This window comes from Cucurbita maxima, unplaced genomic scaffold, assembly GCF_002738345.1.
Source record: "Cucurbita maxima cultivar Rimu unplaced genomic scaffold, Cmax_1.0 Cma_Scf00011, whole genome shotgun sequence".
NCBI classification, from domain to species: domain Eukaryota; kingdom Viridiplantae; phylum Streptophyta; class Magnoliopsida; order Cucurbitales; family Cucurbitaceae; genus Cucurbita; species Cucurbita maxima.
The window spans coordinates 4,140,103-4,159,150 of NW_019272027.1; the positions used below are offsets into that span (position 1 = coordinate 4,140,103).

The 19,048-nt window shown below is 38.3% G+C and overlaps 3 protein-coding genes and 1 long non-coding RNA gene across 9 annotated transcripts; 2 read left to right on the plus strand and 2 right to left on the minus strand.

Annotated features, from left to right (window-relative positions):
* Positions 1 to 212: 212 nt before the first annotated feature.
* On the plus strand, positions 213 to 8,446 carry LOC111486407 (actin cytoskeleton-regulatory complex protein PAN1-like). 3 transcript variants are annotated; one of them, XM_023133523.1, is made up of 14 exons: positions 213 to 303; positions 518 to 709; positions 1,021 to 2,131; positions 2,950 to 3,171; positions 3,278 to 3,510; positions 3,919 to 3,993; positions 4,488 to 4,559; positions 4,647 to 4,745; positions 4,847 to 4,918; positions 4,993 to 5,107; positions 5,518 to 5,586; positions 5,694 to 6,144; positions 6,779 to 6,905; positions 7,576 to 8,446. In XM_023133523.1, the coding sequence occupies exons 2-14, from the start codon at positions 560 to 562 to the stop codon at positions 8,161 to 8,163; spliced, it is 3,384 nt and encodes a 1,127-aa protein (XP_022989291.1). In that variant the 5' UTR covers positions 213 to 303; positions 518 to 559; the 3' UTR covers positions 8,164 to 8,446. The 3 variants fall into 3 exon arrangements, with proteins under 3 accessions (XP_022989291.1, XP_022989293.1, XP_022989290.1); XM_023133525.1 differs by having other exon boundaries at positions 241 to 709; positions 7,576 to 8,167; positions 8,263 to 8,446; XM_023133522.1 differs by having other exon boundaries at positions 241 to 709.
* Positions 8,447 to 9,019: 573 nt separating this feature from the next.
* Positions 9,020 to 12,468, minus strand: LOC111486514 (uncharacterized protein At5g43822). 4 transcript variants are annotated; one of them, XM_023133695.1, is made up of 7 exons: positions 12,242 to 12,468; positions 11,755 to 11,917; positions 11,550 to 11,668; positions 11,108 to 11,287; positions 10,968 to 11,024; positions 10,790 to 10,863; positions 9,020 to 9,581 (listed from the first exon to the last, which is right to left on the minus strand). In XM_023133695.1, the coding sequence occupies exons 2-7, from the start codon at positions 11,884 to 11,886 to the stop codon at positions 9,481 to 9,483; spliced, it is 663 nt and encodes a 220-aa protein (XP_022989463.1). In that variant the 5' UTR covers positions 11,887 to 11,917; positions 12,242 to 12,468; the 3' UTR covers positions 9,020 to 9,480. The 4 variants fall into 4 exon arrangements, with proteins under 4 accessions (XP_022989463.1, XP_022989464.1, XP_022989462.1 ...); XM_023133696.1 differs by having other exon boundaries at positions 11,755 to 11,927; XM_023133694.1 differs by having other exon boundaries at positions 11,755 to 11,934.
* A 1,733-nt stretch (positions 12,469 to 14,201) lies between these two features.
* LOC111486416 (glutamate receptor 3.2-like) lies at positions 14,202 to 18,675 on the plus strand. The gene is made up of 6 exons (XM_023133543.1): positions 14,202 to 14,536; positions 15,265 to 16,604; positions 16,694 to 16,971; positions 17,333 to 17,364; positions 17,464 to 17,858; positions 18,186 to 18,675. The coding sequence occupies exons 1-6, from the start codon at positions 14,299 to 14,301 to the stop codon at positions 18,612 to 18,614; spliced, it is 2,712 nt and encodes a 903-aa protein (XP_022989311.1). The 5' UTR covers positions 14,202 to 14,298; the 3' UTR covers positions 18,615 to 18,675.
* On the minus strand, positions 15,079 to 18,591 carry LOC111486545. The gene is made up of 3 exons (XR_002718895.1): positions 18,162 to 18,591; positions 16,686 to 16,984; positions 15,079 to 15,456 (listed from the first exon to the last, which is right to left on the minus strand). It is a non-coding gene; the product is annotated as an uncharacterized LOC111486545 (long non-coding RNA).
* Positions 18,676 to 19,048: the final 373 nt, after the last annotated feature.

Here is a 19,048-nt window from a genome sequence, read left to right on the forward strand (position 1 = left end):
TGTATCTTTACTGTAATTGCCGATACATACGTACTTTCAATGCTATAACCTAGTACATTATTATTCGTACCCAAAATTTTTAATCATGTTATTAATATTTAATATTAATTACCATATTTTTATGATCGGATAATAAAAATATACAAATATATTAGAATTGTAATTAAAAGGGAAAAGAAAAAATGGCAGTTTTGTAAATAAGATCTGATTCTTTTTTAATTCTTTTTTTTTTTTCAATTTTTTTTTTTCTCTCAGCGACAGAAACCTCCCCCCTCCCGCATCTCTCAACCTGCTCCTGCATCAGTGTGTATCCCATTTCATTTTCATTTTCATTTTCATTTTTTTTTTGTATGGTTTTTTCTCTGAATCGGGTTGCGAGGGTGGTTTCAATCACTTGATTTTGTTTTCTCAGGGTTGTTCGATTTGTTCTTAATCCGTGTGTGTTTGATCTGTTTTTTTGTTTTTTTTTTGTTTTTTTGTTTTAATTCCTCATGCGCGTGTGCTGTGATTCCGTCAGCTCGTTTCTCCGATCCAAGAGTTGTAGATTTTGATTTCAGCAATGGCATCGGCGCAGAACTCAGCGCCGAATGTGGATCTCTTTGATGCATACTTTCGACGTGCCGATTTGGACCGCGATGGTCGAATTAGTGGTGCTGAAGCGGTTGCCTTCTTTCAAGGGTCTGGATTGCCCAAACAGGTTCTTGCTCAGGTAACTCCATCACTCCTCCTTTTTCTTTCTTGTGTTTTGGTGTTTGCGTTGTTTTGCACTTCCCGCGGTGGGTTTTTGGTTGCTGTTTGAAGTTGACGAAAATTGATGTTGCTTGGGTTTAGTTTAACTGAGATTTAAATCAGGTCTGTAGTTTTTTTTTTTCTTTTGCTATCTTAAGAGGGTGGAATTGCGATTTTGATACCTATTGGCTTTGTTAGTTTGAGAATCTTTGTGAACTTCTAATCTTGTATCTTCATAATTTGGCTTCAGCTCTTGTACTATTTGTTACTGTTTTGTTGATCTATCTGCAGATTTGGGCACTTTCGGACCCGAGACAGATTGGTTTTCTCGGTCGGGCGGAGTTTAATAATGCCCTTAGGCTGGTCACTGTAGCACAGAGTAAGAGGGACCTAACCCCTGATATTGTAAAAGCAGCATTGTTCAGCCCAGCTGCATCTAAAATACCTGCACCACAAATAAATTTCAATACCCCGCCTGCATCTCAGTTCAATTCTACTCCAGCATTACCTACACCTCAGACTGGCATTGGTACTCCAACTCCCCCACAAAGCTCTAGGTTGGAATCACAGGTTGCTCGAAGTGTCACTACGAATGTTTCACCGGTTCCTTCTAGAGAGAATCAATCTGTAAGGCCTCCGTTGGCCACTTCAAATTCTGCTTTCCATCCAGTGCAGGGATTTTCAGGAGTAGGTCCCGTGTCGGGGTCACCTCCAACAAATTCTAGCATCTCGAATGATTGGGTCAGTGACCGTGCTGGTGGAGTTCAGGGGACACCCTCACAACCTCCGAACAGAGGATTCAGTCCTGCTGGAACACAGGTTGGATTTGGGCAATCAAGTGCAGGACTAATAACTTCTCTACCCCCTAGACCTCAGGCTGCTCCTGGAATAAAGTCGGCTACACCATCACCTGTGGATAGTAATGTGCAAGGTTTTTCTGAAAATAGGATTGCTTCTGGATCATATATTGGAGGAGGGCACTTTGCTGCAAGTTCTGTTCCCTCAAAACAAGATGTCCCCTCAGATAAATTGTCGACTGGCAATATCAGTTCTACATCAGTCACTGTTCCTGTACCTTCGGCTACACAACCAATAGTTAGAGCAGGTTCCCTTGATTCTTCGCAAAATTCATTTATGAAACCACCTCTTGCTAATCAGCCTCCACGGAACCAGCCACTAGGGAAGCCCAATCAACAGAGCATATCGCACCCTGCTTCCTCTGGATTATCAACAGGATCTCAGAACTCTGTTTCTGGTCAATCTCAGCGCCCTTGGCCTAGAATGACACAGACTGATGTGCAGAAGTATACTAAAGTTTTTGTTGTGGTGGATAAAGATAGAGATGGAAAAATTACCGGTGAAGAAGCACGCAATTTGTTCTTGAGTTGGAGACTGCCAAGAGGTATAAATTCATTTTAAGGAGGATTTTGAACTTTTCATTTAAAATTTTGCAAGATCGCTGTCCCCTTTTCCACTTTCTATTTATCATCATTCCCGATTCTTCGTTTGTTTTTGAGTCTGTTATACAACAAGTTCGGACTGTTCTGTAACTTCTAAGCACATTGAAACATGAAGTGAAATTTTGGTTCTAGTTGTGAATCACTTTGTGTGATATTGATGAATTATCTTTGAGTTGTCTAATGGTGCTTGCCACTCAATTCCACTTGCATACACACCCATACAATCGGATACAACATTTGAAAACTGCCTTTTGACCTTTTATTTTATTGTTAAATGTCCTGTTACTTCCCCTGGATGATACTTATTTTTTCTTCTATGGTTAAGAAACAATTTTATTCATTAGACGGAATGTAAAACAAAAAATTGTTGGGTGGGGGGGATTTTCTTTTCTTTTCATGTGTGATTTCTTTATATTGAGACACTCTGCCGCTTGATAAAGAAACTTGATTTGTGCCGTGGTTGTTTGTGTTAGAAATTCAAATTTTTGTTGGATTAATCTTCCTTATTTTAGGCTTGTAGGCTGTCTGCCAAGTGATATTTTCTGAACTTGCTTTAGTTACTACAAAGTCAGCACTATGCTAAACCTTTCTCTTCTTAGAAGTTGGAAAATTTTGAATTGTTTCATTGATGGTCAGATTAGAATCTTTCTCTTTCTTATTTAAATGGTTGTTTATTTATTTGATAAATCTATGTTATTAGTATTATTTTCTTGGTTGATAATGATATTCTCACAAGTATATTATTGTTGACATCTGTCAGAGGTTTTAAAGCAAGTGTGGGACTTATCCGATCAAGATAATGATAGCATGCTTTCTGTCAGGGAGTTCTGTATCGCACTCTATTTGTTGGAGCGACATAGAGAAGGGCACATTCTTCCTGCTATGCTTCCTAGCAATGTCGTGTTTAATTTTTCCAGCAATGGTCATCCTGTGACTCCGGCTGCATCTAACTATAGCAATGCAGCTTGGAGACCTACAGCTGGTAATCCCTTTTGACGATTTACTTCATGGCCTTTTGCAATTAGTTGGACTCCTCTCGGTGGGATGAAATTTACCCCAACACTAACACTTTTCTTTAATTAAAAAAGGTTACCAACAGCACCAAGGGGTTCCTGAGTCTGGTAATCTGCATGGAGCTCCTATAGTTGGAGTACGACCGCCTACACCTGCTGCTGCCTCCCTGGTTGAGGATGAGCCACAGACCAATAAGCCAAAATCAAAGGTTCCTGTGCTGGAGAAAAATCTTGTTAGTCAACTTAGTACAGAGGAGCAGAACTCCCTCAACTCAAAGTTCCAAGAAGCAGCAGATGCGGAGAAAAAGGCACCTCATTTCCTTCTAATGTCCTATTTTTGTTCTATACTCTGTTATAAACATAGTAGTGATCTTGGTTAGATTTCACCCGAATTTACATGGAATGAGCAATAAGACACCCCACTTGTACACATAGATGTTCTTTTTTATTTCTTGAAAATAGGTTTTGTAGATTGGAAAACTTACTGTTAGTGTATCATCTCCCTTATTTTCTTATTTTCTTTTCTCTGTAGTCAGAAGTTTTGATCGAAGTTTGAAGTCCCCTCGTGCTAAGCCATCATGAGGATTAATATTTTTAGTTTGTTAAAAATAAGCCATAATATCAGTTGCTCTGTTATTAAATACTTTATATTTACTACTGCTTTTGTGATTTGTCTGACACTCATACTTCGACACATCTTGTTTTGTTCAATGAAGGTTGAAGAATTGGAGAAGGAAATTTTGGAATCTAGACAGAAAATTGAGTATTATCGTACTAAAATGCAAGAACTTGTAAGTACTGAAGAATTTTCTTATGTATTCTCTTTTTTCTTTAAACCATGGGGTATTTGTGGTTTTTATACTTAAATACGGACTGTAATGAGTATTGTCTAAAGAGTTTCGGAAAGATGATGCTTCTGATGTTGCAGATGCTTTGCCTCCCCCCTCCACACAGACAAGGGAGAAAAGAAAACTGCAGAAAACAAATATATATTTTTTCTGGATATTATTTGATTTTCTCCTTCCATTGGTGTTTTTGGCAACTTTTTCCTTGCATTTATTTTCATTCTGTGAATTTAAAGCTGTTTCCTATGAAAAATAATAAAATTCTAGAAATGTAACCGAGCACCTCTTGCATGCTTGATTGAAAGGTGTATGATTTTATTAGCACTCATTTCTGTCTTGCTTTTGCTAAATTAGGCTTTTGTGCTGTATATGTTCATTGAGGATGGATTTAGTTCTTTATTACCTTACAGCTTTTCCTGAATTTTTCTTCTTTCAATAAGGTCTTGTACAAGAGCAGATGTGACAATCGGCTGAATGAAATATCTGAAAGAGTGTCTTCAGAAAAACGTGAGGTATCTATTTGATGGAATAATGTGTAGTTCATCCTTGTTTAACTTAAATGATTATAGTGAACTCATTGAAGGTTTTGATTATTTCAGGTAGAGTCCCTTGCTAAGAAATATGAAGAGAAATACAAACAATCTGGTGATGTAGCCTCCAGATTAACCGTTGAAGAAGCTACATTCCGTGATATACAGGTTCCTTCACTGTTTGTAAATCAGATTGTGGGAACCAGTTTAAACTATGCTATGCATTCAGAAACTTATGATATTTGATGCTGTTGTTTACTCTGGTTTAGGAGAAGAAGATGGAACTGTATCATGCGATTGTGAAGATGGAACAAGATGGTAGTGAAGATGGTATTATTCAGGTAAATTTTAGTTTTCTGGCCAATCGAACAGTGCAGGAGTTCATCTAAGGTCATTTCTATAACCAAAACTTCAGGTTCGTGCTGATCGTATTCAAGCAGATATAGAAGAATTAGTGAAATCTCTCAATGAACGCTGCAAGAGTTATGGTTTGCGTGCGAAACCAATAACTCTGAGTGAACTACCTTTCGGTAAGTTTCTTGAAATGCATTATTTACTCTGCCAAATCTCAGTTGTCTGGGTAGCAGTTTTCTTTCTAGCCGTGTCAATTTTTGTGTCGACATGAAATAAAATCAAGATGTCTTGCTTATGAATGATTTACATGCAAAACAGAAAGATTTACCTTCCATTTTTTGTGAACTAGTCAGTCATAACACATGCAATCTTAATTATAGAATTTTTGGACCGACATGTCGCTTGAATCTTGATATCTTAACTAAGAGAAATATGTGAATGTGAATTTGGGTACAATATAAACTAACTGGAATTTAGTAACCAAGACTGTTGGCTTCTCTCTCTTTCCCTCGGTTCTTTTTTGTTCTTCTTAAGATCTTTTTGTTTTCTTTGTTGTTGATCATTTTCCTCATTGTTTCAAATAAAGGCTGGCAACCTGGCATCCAAGTGGGAGCTGCTGACTGGGACGAGGATTGGGATAAATTTGAGGAGGAAGGTATGCCAGAGGAATTTATATTAGTCATTAACTGATTATTATGCCTTCTTGCTTTACCTTATTTATGGTGACTGCAGAACGATGAATCATTCATAATTTTTTTTCAGGTTTCACTGTTGTCAAGGAACTCACTCTTGATGTGCAGAATGTCATTGCACCTCCAAAGCAGAAATCCAAATCTGATTCGGCGCAAAAAGAACAAGGTTCAGCTATTGACAGCCAAAAAGTTACACCTGCACCAGATGTTGATACCAAGGACGGAGGTTCTACACCTGATGCTGATTCCAAGGGAGAGAAACCTCCTAGTATGGATGAAAAAGCTGTTGAAAATGGTTCCGTACACGATAATAAAAGTGAAGATGGATCAGCCAGAAGTGCTCCTAACAGCCCCTTTGCAAGTAGTGTTATTGAAAGTCCCAAGGAACACAGGGATTCCAATTTTGGGAAGGCTGCTGGCTTTGATGCTTCACCCCGTGACAAGGACACTCAATATAGGGATTCCAATCTTGGGAAGGCTGCTGGCTTTGATGCTTCACCCCGTGATAAGGACGCTCTAAGGTATTGTCAACTGTCCTTTTCTTTTCTTTTCCCCCTCGAAGTAGTGTTTATGACCATATGTTGGGCCAAAGTGTACATGGTGAGGGAGAGTGTTCGAAAATGTTTTGAAAAGATTTGGCCCTATATAACGGATATGAAGTATCAAAGAAGAATGGGTTGAAAATATTTTACCTTAGCCCAACAACTTAAATTTGTTATAGTATTAGTGATGATTTAATGTATCAAAATTCCTCAATCTAACTCGTCTTCTTGTGTCTCTATTTCTCTAAGAGTTTTCGTTTTTCACTTCCATAGCCTGTTTCTGTGTAACCATTTCTTTGTGGGTAATGGGTCATGGTCTTGATCTTTAGTTGAGTTCCATTGTTATTGATATGTTTTTAAGAAATAATATCAATTCACAAAAGTGGAGTGTAAAAAGGAGGGTGCTGGGTGTTCAGTTACAGTGGAATTATGGGAAAACTCCAGATTTATGTTAAAACCAGGAGAGGGGAGTTATACAAAAAGAATTGATTCTTTATCAAGAAACTAGAGTTGCAAAAGGAGTTCATATCTACTATCATTCCTATGATTTTTTTGCATTGAAGTTTTCTCTCTGCTCTTGAAGAAGTAATTATATCTTTAACTATTTCTTCAGTGATCATGGAGGTGCGGGATCTGTGTTTTCTGGTGACAAGAGCTATGACGAACCTGCTTGGGGAACATTCGATATGAATGATGATATTGACTCTGTTTGGGGCTTCAACGCTGGAGGTTCCACTAAGGTAAGCGTTAAACTGTACATTATAATTGACGAATCAATTAGCACAAATGCTTTTCACTTTATCCTATAAATATTTTTCCCCTTGAACTTCCCTCCTGATGCATTCAGTTCCTTATACTTGGGAAGTAGGAAACATGGATGCTCTATTTATGTCTTGAGTATTTGTGTTGGACACACGTGTATGGACAGAACACATGCCCAACAAGCAAAAAAAAAGTCGTTTTTTTTCCTTTTCAATTCCGGACACATGGACATGTTCCTCCGAAAAAAGAGAGAAGGTTACACGCTGATGTGGCAACCACTAACAAGTATGAAAAACGAGCCGATATATACGCAATGACCCAGCCATAAACAAACCAATTGAATGGTTGCTGCAATTGCAGCCCTTAAAAAATTATTCAATTATAATTTTTTTGTGTTCTAGTTTTTTGTTACATTTATGTGATATATCTATTATGAATTGTTAAATGTATCAATATATTCACACATTATATACCTTTGTACTTGAAAATTTCAATTATTTAATAAGTATGCTATTTTTGTATGGTGATTCTGAGATCTTGTTTAGATCTGCTTGCTGCTAATGTTCATTTCCTTCAGCGTTTTGTTCGTTAAGCTGTTAGTGAGACCTGCTGATACATATATTTAATTTTTCCTTTTACTTTTTGTAGACTGACAATGATGTTATCCAAGACAACTATTTTTTCGATTCTGGGGACTTGGGCTTGAATCCTATAAGAACAGAACCATTCCAAGCCAAGAGAAGTACATTTGCGTTCGATGAGTCTGTTCCTAGCACCCCACTCTTCAACTCGGGCAATTCTCCGAACAGTTACCACGAGGGATCAGAACCAAGTTTTGAGAGCTTCTCAAGGTTTGATTCTTCCAGTGTGCATGAAGGTGGTTTCCCTCCACGAGATACATTTGCACGATTCGACTCGATGCACAGCAGTAGAGACTTCGACCAGGGCCCTGGATTCTCATCATTTGGTCAGTTTGATACATCACGCAGCAGTAGAGACTTTGACCAGGGTGGATCCTCATTGACGCGATTCGATTCAATGCGCAGCAGTAAAGACTTTGATCAGGAATTCCCTTCATTGTCACGGTTCGATTCGATGCGCAGCAGCAAAGATTTTGATCAAGGCCATGGATTTCCATCATTCGATGATGCAGACTTTGGATCGACAGGGCCGTTTCAGGCATCCCTGGATAATCAAACTCCAAAGAAAGGATCAGATAACTGGAGTGCATTTTAGCCAGGTTTGCATTGCTCCTTTTACATATGATATATTTTGTCTAAAGCCTTCTAGAACGCGGTTTAAGCTTGGGATAATATGAAATTATTTGAGATGTAGGTTTGTCCTCAGTGTGCTCCATCTTTGCCTCAGGTTGATGCTTGTGATGTATTTTTTCTGTTCACCTTTGTGTATTCAATTTTTTTTTTTTTGTTTTTTATATAAATTTTAAATTCATTTGTATGTTCTTTTTAAGAGAATCCTATGCACAGCTTATTGGCGTGATAAATTTGATTAATTTGCAGTGTTATTACCTGTTGGAACTATGACCCCACTGAGCCTTGAGGCTGCTGGACTTGCTTTTGTATGTGACCTTTTTGATTCTTTAGAGGAGTTATTATTATTTTCTTAAAATCTTCATTGGATGGGATCTTTGCCCTATACAATATTTCATCATAATGGTGAAATTGTTTCATATCAAAATGATGGAAAATGATGGAATGTGCTGTTATGAGTCTCAATTCATGCTAATTTCATATTATTAAACGAGTTTTTGTCTTGGATGAACTGTCATTGCTGCCAAATGGATTTATCTATAATTATAGAGAAGATTAGAGTAGATTAACCTATGAACAGGGTATTTGAAATTGTATCAATCTTTCTTTTCACATCAACGTGTGTTCGGACTACCTTGTGTGCACCTCGATAATTGTCCGATCCTACTACATTTAGTTGACCCAGAAACACGTTAGATATTAAATCTTAATAAAAGTAAAGGTAGCCACCATAGATTCTATACCAAACTTTCTATGGTTTTAAAAATACGATTGTTTTTATCGACCTAACTTAAACCCATGAACAAAAAAAAAAGAAAGAATTCCCTGAAAATTATGGCCAAAAAGTTATATTAAAATCAAAAGGGTCGAAATACAAGAGATGAGTGCAAGTGCACCAATATTCATTCTTACCAATGCATTTCAAAAACTCACATCAAAAGGCTTCACATTTATAAATCTATACTCTCTGGATGCCTAAAGGCAAAAACATCCTTGTTTTTTCCTCCTCTTTTACTTCATCTCCTTCCTCTAACCTGCTACCCTACTACCTACCATCGTGAAGAACGATGGGAAGCAATACCACACCGGTTGGTAATGGTTGATAAGTCATCTCTATGTCGTATCTTAATACACGCCAAAGTAAGCTTGGTACAGTGGTAGTAGTCATGTACCATCAACCAATATTGTTGAAACTAATTGTGTTCATAAAACTAAAAAGATTATAAAAAAAATCTCACTAGTAAAACATAAATTTAACCTCAACATAACTCAACTGATTAAATCATATAATTGGCCAAAACGTCAAATGCACTACTTTGCTTTTCAATTGATATTGTTGGTGTTGTTTTCTCACAAGGTAAATATCCTTGAAGCTTCCTCTTCCTGAAAATTTCTTGCCATTGCAAGAATACAAATTCTTCCTTAGAAGAAGGCATGTAGATGCAATCAAATGTTCTTGAACTGTTTGATTATCTCATCATTTTAGCTAGCTTCCGGAACCAGTATGATATCAAACATAAATTCAACTACAACAAAAGAGGATCAAGAATCAAGCCATTTTGCATATGTCAAAATGCAGCATATCAATACAGTTCATACATCATAACTTAATCCAAGCACCAAATGGATGCAAAAGCAACAAAATTTTAGCTCTACCCCACTGACAACAGATAGACCACTTGATGGCCAAACTAAGCAAATCTTTTAGACATTAGGTTTAATATACTGTTTATTTAATATTTGTGATTCGTTTGGTCAGTGTGTATGCACCTCAACTCGATTCGATTCTTTTCATGGGACAACTATATGACCCTATACATGATATTTAATATACTTGTCAGGGATTGAGGTGAAAGTGCACAACGATTAAACTGAAGAAAGTATGAGGCAAATTTTAAAATCTGTTTAACTTGAGAAGAAAAGATTTTAAATCAAACAAAAGCCATTAAAGAAAAGCAAGGCAGGATTTGCCTCTGTAATGGTAAGTGAATACTTGAAAGCCAGGACCAGGCAACTAATTCAAGTTCAAGATAGTGCTTCTTTGTGGCAGACTTGTTCCTTTGACTTATTGTGAAAACTTTGGCTTGAGAGGAACATCAGAATTTTTAGGGAGGTCGATGGATTGTGGGAGGAAGATTGGGGCGTAGCTAGGTTTAGTTCATCCTTGTTGGTGTCTATTACCGGCCTTAATTAGGTGTGCCGTCCCAAGGGGGGTGGATTGTGAGATCCCATATCGGTTGGAGAGGGGAACAAATCATTCCTTAAAAGAGTGTGGAAATCTCTCCCTAGTAGACGTGTTTTAAAAACCTTGAGGGGAGGCCCGAAAGGGTAAGCCCAAAGAGGACAATATCTGCTAATGGTAGGCTTGGGTTGTTACAATTCGCTCGGATTGAAGTCCTTTAGTGGGTTCTTTTTGTATGCTTACATTCTTCCATTTTTTTTCCCCATAAAAACTAAATTTCTTACCAACAAATGTATACACTAAATGGCCTCTTTGATTCACAAATTTGATATTTCTAAACTTACAGATTACACATTCATCACTAAAGTTCATAATACGATGTGCCGAAAGAAAGTAGTCACCTACTAACCTTCCTCTTTCCGAATGTTTGGTTGATCAACCAAAAGTTGCTGTAAGGAACTGAGATCTTGGGCACTATGATTCCTAACAATTCAAGATGCACATTTTTTCAGAGGGAAACAAATGGACCATAAATAATAACATAATTTGGAGGCAGAAAACTATCAAAAGCAATGGGATAAAGTTACCTGGGTTTCCAGAAAAGTTGTGGAAGTGCTGAGACCATAGATTCTTTAAGATAGTACCTAAAGAGATTGAAACAAGTTCATTAAGAAGCCAAATACACATCCAGTAAAAAACTTGCTTTCATGATCAGAAAAATTCTTACTCAGAGCGGTGCATGTCACATAGAAGCCTTAACCCGTTCAAGCAATCTTCAAGACTCGGTTTTAATCCAACTCTTTGTTGCAGCTGTTTTGTTGATGGCTGATTCGAACCACCTTTGATTAATTGCTTCCCATCACGATAAATCTTCTCCATTGAACGAACAATATTCCCAAGTTCTTCCCTGAGAAAATTATTCAGATTCTTTCACTGATGTAAACAAGACAGCAAAAACGTTTGTCGAACTGTTTGGACAAATTTCATGATTGTCATTTTCTTGTTCAATGACATGAACTTCTAACATCTTGATTGAGAATATATGTTTTAATCAATTGAGCTATGTATAAGTTGAAAATTTCGTAATGGTCTGGTTCTTTCCAACATATCCTAGGAACCACACTCGGAAGCAAGAAAAGAAATTGAAACAAAAACAAAAACAAACTTGCATTGTTTTTATAATAGACGAGAAAACGAGTTGCAGCGATTCCATCTGCTTAGCCAATAGCGCATCTACAATGCCATCCATGCCAGACAGACTGCCATAGTTGTTAGGATCTTGAAGCACCTGACAATAATTTTTCAAAGATTCTAATTTTGAAACTGAAAACAAAAATTATTTATCAGCATAATAAAATGAGAATTGAGGCTGACCTGCAACCTCCCAATGATGGAGGAAGCGTTCGTGAACTGTGAAATCAAGCGAACTTGAAGCTCGTCCCAGTGATCCATTTCATCTTTGAACTTTCTGAATCTTTGCTGATACTTTTTCACCATGGCCTCCATTGATTGGAATTTTAGGGTACTTTGATAATGCCTGCAAGTTTCATTTAACTTAACACGAGTCCAGCAACAAGTTGTACCCTTAACTCTAAACAGAAACCAAACTAAAATTCTTCAAGATGCTTATTCACAACATACAAATAACAAAATAATGCATAAGACATTTCTCAATATGAACATCACATTCATGCACACTGTAACTCTTTGTAACGATACGCGTTCCAGAAAAAAAAAAAAAAAAAAAAAGGAAACGCCGGAAATCTCGCGATTTCTGGCGAAGTCTGCGACGTACTATTTCCCTGAGTCCCCACATTAAACCCTAAGGTATCTAAGTAGCCGTCCTGAGTCGTTGTTGTACCTGTGAGAGAGGAGCAGAAAGAGTGATGTGGGGAATCGATAACGCCGCGAGGCTTCGGATCTTTGTGAGTTCTTAGGTAGCAGGGAACCAACGCCGGGGTACTTCGTAACAAGAGGGACAGACGCACCGTCAAGGACGGACGGACGACGACGGTCTCATCGGCAACAGTAGTCGGGTTCCGCGATTAGGGCTCGTCGGGACTCCTCGAGTGAGTAAGACAGAGCAGCAGATCGCGGGTCGGTTCTTCGGGTATCCCGCGAGCTCGCCTCAGCCAACGTACGGCCCGGACACCGACTCTGGACCGCGTATCCATCCCGGCCCAAGACCAGCGCCACCAGCCCGCGTCCAGAAGCCGTGCGCCGCCAGTGACCTTCTCGGCTCCTCGGCTCGATACTCCGGCTTCGTCGGCGGCTCCGTTGTATTCCGCGGCTCGGCTCAGCGGCTCGTTATAAAAATAATATACCGTTTTGTATGTTTTTGACTCTGTAGTTATTCTCGCCCTTGTTTCAACCATCTGAGGTCAGTGTAACTCCACTCTAAAACACAGGTTATGATAGGAACATACTTGATAGTTACGTATAAGTTGTGAAAGGAAAAACCCAAAGAAAACAATATAGGAACCTACTTAATAGTTGGACATAAGCTGTGAAAGGGAAAGTCGGGTTTGGACAATTACAAATAATATCAGAGCTACATACCAGGCTGTGTGCCAACGAGAACGCTAAGTCCCCAACGACTAACTGTAGGTTTGGATAGTTATAAATAATATCAGAGCTAAATATCAGGTGGTGTGTCAGCGAAAACACTGGGTCCCCAACGACTAACTGTGGGATTGAACAATTACATATCAAAGCTAGATATCAGACGGTTGCCAGCGAGGACGATGGGTCCCTCCCCAGATTGTGTGGAACCTCTCCCCACTTAGGGTTATTCCTCCACACAAGCAGCTGAGTGGAATCCCAACTTACCGAGTTGCTCATTGATTGTGCCACAGTATCGTATACTATATTGGAAAGTACCACCACAAAGCTCAGTGCCCACTTCCCTTCATCTTCAAGCTTCTTGCTCTTTAGCATCTTTTCTGCTTTCTTCTTCTTCTTCTTCGTTTAACTTCGTCTGTTCTTTATTATTCTTTTTTTTTTTAACACTTTTCATTATAGAAAAGGCCTTGTACTAATAGAGACGATTCTGATTGTTTGTGCCCGTTCCCTTGTTGGGAACTATCTTTTTTGTAACAGCCCATCGCTAGCAGATATTATTCGCTTTAGCTCGTTACGTATCGCCGTCAGCTTTATAGTTTTTAAAACGCGTCTACTAGGGAGAGATTTTCACACTCTTGTAAGTAATGTTTTGTTCCCTTCTCCAACTAATGTGTGATCTCACAATCCACCCCTCTTGGAGGCCTAGCGTCCTTGTTGGTACACCGCCCGATATTTGACTCTGATTCCATTTGTAACAGCCCAAACTCACCACTAGTATATATTGTCTACTTTGGCCCGTTATGTATCGCCGTTAGCTTCACGGCTTTTTAAACGCGCATGCTAAGAAGAGATTTCCACACCTTAATTCGTTCCACTCTCCACCAATGTGGGATCTCACAATCCACCCCCCTTGAGTCCTAAGCGCCCTCACTAGCATACTGCCCAATGTTTGACTCTAATACCATTTGTAACAGCCTAAGCCCATCACTATTAGAAATTGTCTGCTTTAGCCTGTTACGTATACCGTCAGCCTCACGGTTTTTAAAACGTGTATGCTAGAAGAGGTTTCCACACCATTATAAAAAATGTTTCGTTCCTCTCTCTCATTTCAACAGGGAGCAGAAGCCTAGACTTTAAGCATACATACTTGTGAACATCTGAATATGCTTGTTATTATTAAAAGAAAGGCATATGCTTTTCTTTTCCTTATAAGTGGTCTCATTTCCTCAGGTGTTCGGGTACTACATCTTGCATTTTCTTTATTGTGGGATGTTCATTACTCCTCCAATCTCATATGCTATACTTTGTTGATTCATTCTGACATAGAAAGCTTAATTCTGAGCTTAATCTATCTTTATGAACATGGTTTGGCTCCTTTTATTACTCCTTTATATCTCAGAAGGGAGCTCAGGACATGAGGTAGTGAAAGTTGGAGCTATATTTTCACTTACTTCTGTCAATGGGAAAGTGTCCAAGATAGCCATAGAGGCTGCTGAGAGAGACGTGAATGCTGATCCAAGTGTTCTTGGTGGAAGAAAGTTATCCATATCCATTCATGATGCTAATTACAGTGGTTTTCTTGGTATCACAGGAGGTATAACTCTGCCCAACTCAAGGCCAGTACGTTGTTCTTTCTTGTTCGTGGATTTGATTCTTGTCATTTGGGTCTTTTATTGAATTTCCCACTTTGATCCATTTTGATCACTAATCATGGTTAAAGAATAACTACGTTACCCATGCCCAAAGAGAAACATAGAAATGAGCAAACCACCCGTGTTTCACGCTGGGTCTCGTAGGAGGGTGGACTGTGGGATCCCACATCGATTAGAGAGGAGAATGAGTGCTAGCAAGGATGCTGGATCATAAAGGGGGTGGATTGTAAGATCTCACATCAATTGAAAAGGGGACTGAGTGTTAGTAAGTGTGAGCAAGGACGCTGGGCCTTGAAAAGGGTGGGTTATGAAATCCTACATCGGCCAGAGAGAACAACAAAACATTATTTATAAGGGTGTGAAAACTTCTCACTAGTAGACGTGTTTTAAAAGAGAAAACCCGAAAGAGAAAGCCCAAAAAGGACAATATCTGTTAATGGTAAGTTTAAGATACCTGTGTTTAGCAAAATGGAAGTCAAACACCTCAAGAAAACTTTTGATCGTCTCGATAGATTTCTAAGACTTTTGTTGCATAATCACTTTTGAAGAGTCATGGGATCAAAATAAACGGTTGAAACTACAAGAACTAAAATGAATACACGTTGAAAGTATGAGAACCAAAATGAACATTTTGGCGAACTGAGTAATTTTCTTTCTTTGTTCATCACAGCAATGAAGTACATGACGTCTGGCACAGTTGCCATCATCGGTCCTCAAGATGCTACAATGGCACAGATACTCTCACATCTTTCAAATGAACTCCATGTCCCATTATTATCATACACAGCCTTGGACCCAGCACTTGCGACTTCGCAGTATCCATACTTCATTCAAACAGCTCCAAATGATCAGTTCCAAATGGCTGCAATTACAGACATTATCGGTTATTATGATTGGCACGACATAGTCGTTGTTTACACCGACGATGATCACTGTCGAAACGGTATGGTTGCATTAGGAGATAAACTTGAAGAGAGAGGGTTAAAAATTTCCTCTAAAGTGGCACTTCCCCCTTACCCAACAGCAACTAGAACAGATGTTCGAGATGCACTTCTAAAGATAAAAACGATGGAATCTCGAGTGATCGTATTGCACACATTCTCGAAAACAGGTTTCTTGGTTTTTGAAGTGGCTCAAAGCCTTGGAATGATGGAGGCTGGATTTGTGTGGATAGCTTCTAGTTGGTTGTCAACAGTAATAGATTCTTATTCACCACTTCCCTTGAAAACTACCAACTCCATCCAAGGAGTTCTTACGCTTCGACTGTACACACCGAGTTCCAAAAGGAAGCGATCTTTTATATCTCGTTGGAACAAGCTGAGTAATGGCTCGGTTGGGTTGAATGCATACAGCCTATATGCATATGATACTGTTTGGATGATTGCAAAAGGATTAAAAGAGTTATTTGATCAAAATGGCACCATTTCCTTCTCCAAAGATGAACGTGTTGGCAGTCTTAGTGGAGAGAGCTTGGATTTTAGCTCACTAGGAATCTTTAATGAAGGAAAGGAACTGCTTAACAATGTATTGAACATCAGCATGACTGGTCTGACAGGGCCTATTCAGTTTCTAGATAGATACCCTTTACATCCTTCATATGATATCTTAAATGTTGTGAAATCTGGTATGAAGAGAATTGGGTATTGGTCCAACTATTCCGGGTTATCTATCGTGACACCAGAAACGTTGTATGAACGATCAGCCAATCATTCTACATCGTCCCAACAGTTAAGCAGCATAGTGTGGCCTGGGGGATCGAGAATAAAGCCTCGTGGTTGGGTTCTACCACTCGATGGAAGGCGGTTAAGAATCGGCGTTCCACATAGAGTTAGTTATCAGGAATTTGTGACACCGGGTAATGGTAATGGCACAATCAGAGGATACTGCATAGATGTGTTCACTGCTGCCATAAACTTGCTTCCATATGCAGTGAATTATGAGTTTGTTTTGTTTGGAGATGGTGAGAAGAATCCTAGCTACTTTGAGCTTGTAAATAATGTTGCATTGAAAGTAAGTAGACTTTCAATGGGCTTTTTGGCTTGTTCTTTTGTAGTGGCAAGAATGTAGACTCTACTGAATGAGGGATACTACCTTTGTAGGAATTTGATGCTGCTGTTGGTGACTTTGCTATTGTGACTAGTCGGACAAAGGTTGTCGACTTTACGCAGCCTTATATCGACTCGGGGTTGGTCGTTATGGTCCTTGTCAAGAAGTTGAATTCAAGTCCTTTGGCATTCCTTCGCCCATTCACACCAATGATGTGGATTGCCACAGCAGCCTTTTTCCTCCTCATTGGATTAGTCGTGTGGATTTTGGAACATCGAAAAAACAATGAATTCCGCGGACATCCCAGGACGCAACTTGTCACGATCCTCTGGTGAGTACTTGATCTGAACAAAGAAGAAAATATTACATTAGATATATGTTTGTGCAATGATACTTGAGATGACCATGTTGAAAAAACATTCGTTAACTCTACGATTGACATCAACTTAAATGAAACGTTCGAGAAATAATGCCCGTGTTGGAAGGACAGTCGTATACTTGAGAAATAACGAAATAGCGTTTTGTCTCCTCTATACCCTGTCCCAATTTAGCAATGTGACTATAGGTTAACTATAGTTCTTTTTCGAGTTAAAGAATCGCTCAGGTCACATCGCTATAGTCAATCCAATATGCAGCTTGTTCTTCAATCATGGAACATTTCTCATCTTAGTATTTCTTGCCTTGTCATGCAGGTTTGGCTTCTCTACAATGTTTTTTTCACATAGTAAGTCTTTTACTTGAAGATTCATGCTTCTTACCTTACTATCAAGTATTTTTCATAGCCTCCCAAGAGCTACAAAGTTTTGAATATTCTCATTTTCAGGAGAAAACGTCGTGAGCACGCTCGGACGTTGTGTGCTTGTCATCTGGCTTTTCGTGGTTCTAATTATCAATTCGAGCTACACCGCTAGTCTAACATCCATATTCACAGTACAACAACTATCCTCACCTATCACAGGAATTGATTCATTGATATCTAGCCATGTACCTATAGGATTCCAAGTTGGTTCATTTGCTGAAAGTTACTTAAGTGAGCAACTTAACGTCCAAAAGTCTAGGCTAATTGCTCTTGGATCCCCAAAGGAGTATGCTGCTGCCCTAAAAAACGGAACGGTTGGAGCTATTGTCGACGAACAACCATACATCGACCTCTTTCTCACAGAGTACTGCGATTTTTCAATTAGGGGCCAACAGTTCACCAAAAGTGGATGGGGATTTGTAAGTATATCAAGACATAACTTCACAGTTTTCATCAATTTTCCTCTATGAATTCTGCTTATTAAGGCTCTTGTTTGGCAACTATGCTCCTTTTGAATGCTATTTAGTTTATCGTTCATACTTCTACCTATAAGTTTCTTATCTACTTTCTATCAATATTTTAAAACTAAAAAAAATTGTTCTCATAACTTGTTTTTGTTCTTGGAATTTGGCTCAGGATTCAAATACTTTATCAAGAAAGATGAAAAATATTGTAAGGAATTAGATGTTTGCTGCAGCAAATTTGAATATCATAGATCTTACCATATTTTTCTGCATTTTTGATAGGCATTTCCACGAGACTCTCCATTAGCAGTCGACTTATCGACCGCCATACTAACTCTATCAGAGAGCGGCCGCCTTCAAAAGCTTCACGATAAGTGGTTCTCAAGAAAGTCTTGCAGTTCTGGAGAATCTGATTTAGAACAGCTTCAGTTACAGAGTTTCATCGGTCTGTTCTCCATTTGTGCCGGCGTATGTTTACTCGCTCTTCTGCTTCACTTTTTCTTGACGATTTGCCAATTCAACCGCCAGTTGAAACGAGATCCAGAAGCTTCGCCGTCGACCAGCGGCAGTTCTACTTCTACCCCTACGCGTCTGCGGAAATTCTTGGCGTTTGCAGACAAAAAGAAGAATCGAAAGACGAGATATTCGAAAAGAAAGATCGAAGATAATAATGCATTTCCGAGTGAACGTCGACAAGATTTTGTAAATTGAGTTCCATTGGATCAAGGCTTCACCCAACGTTTTCTGTTCTGTTGTGTGGTTTTTTTTTTTTTTTTTTTTTTTTTCCTTATAATGAATATGACAAAAGTCATTTTATTTTCTCCCATTAATATATATATATATATATATATATATATATATATATATATATATATATATATACAAATTGAAAAAGATAATTTCTTCAAAAATACTCATAATTTATTAATACTATTTTTTTTTAAAAATTTAAATATTGATTAGAATTTTCAAAATTTTCATTAATAATTTTAATTTTTAAAAAAAGTAAAATATTTTAATGTTATCCCATTTTTAAAATACTTTAAAATTTTAAAAATAGTATTAATATCTCACCTTTAAAAAAAATTGATTTTTTTAATAAGGATGAAAATAATTAAAATTGTTTATTTACTGTCACCTATCAT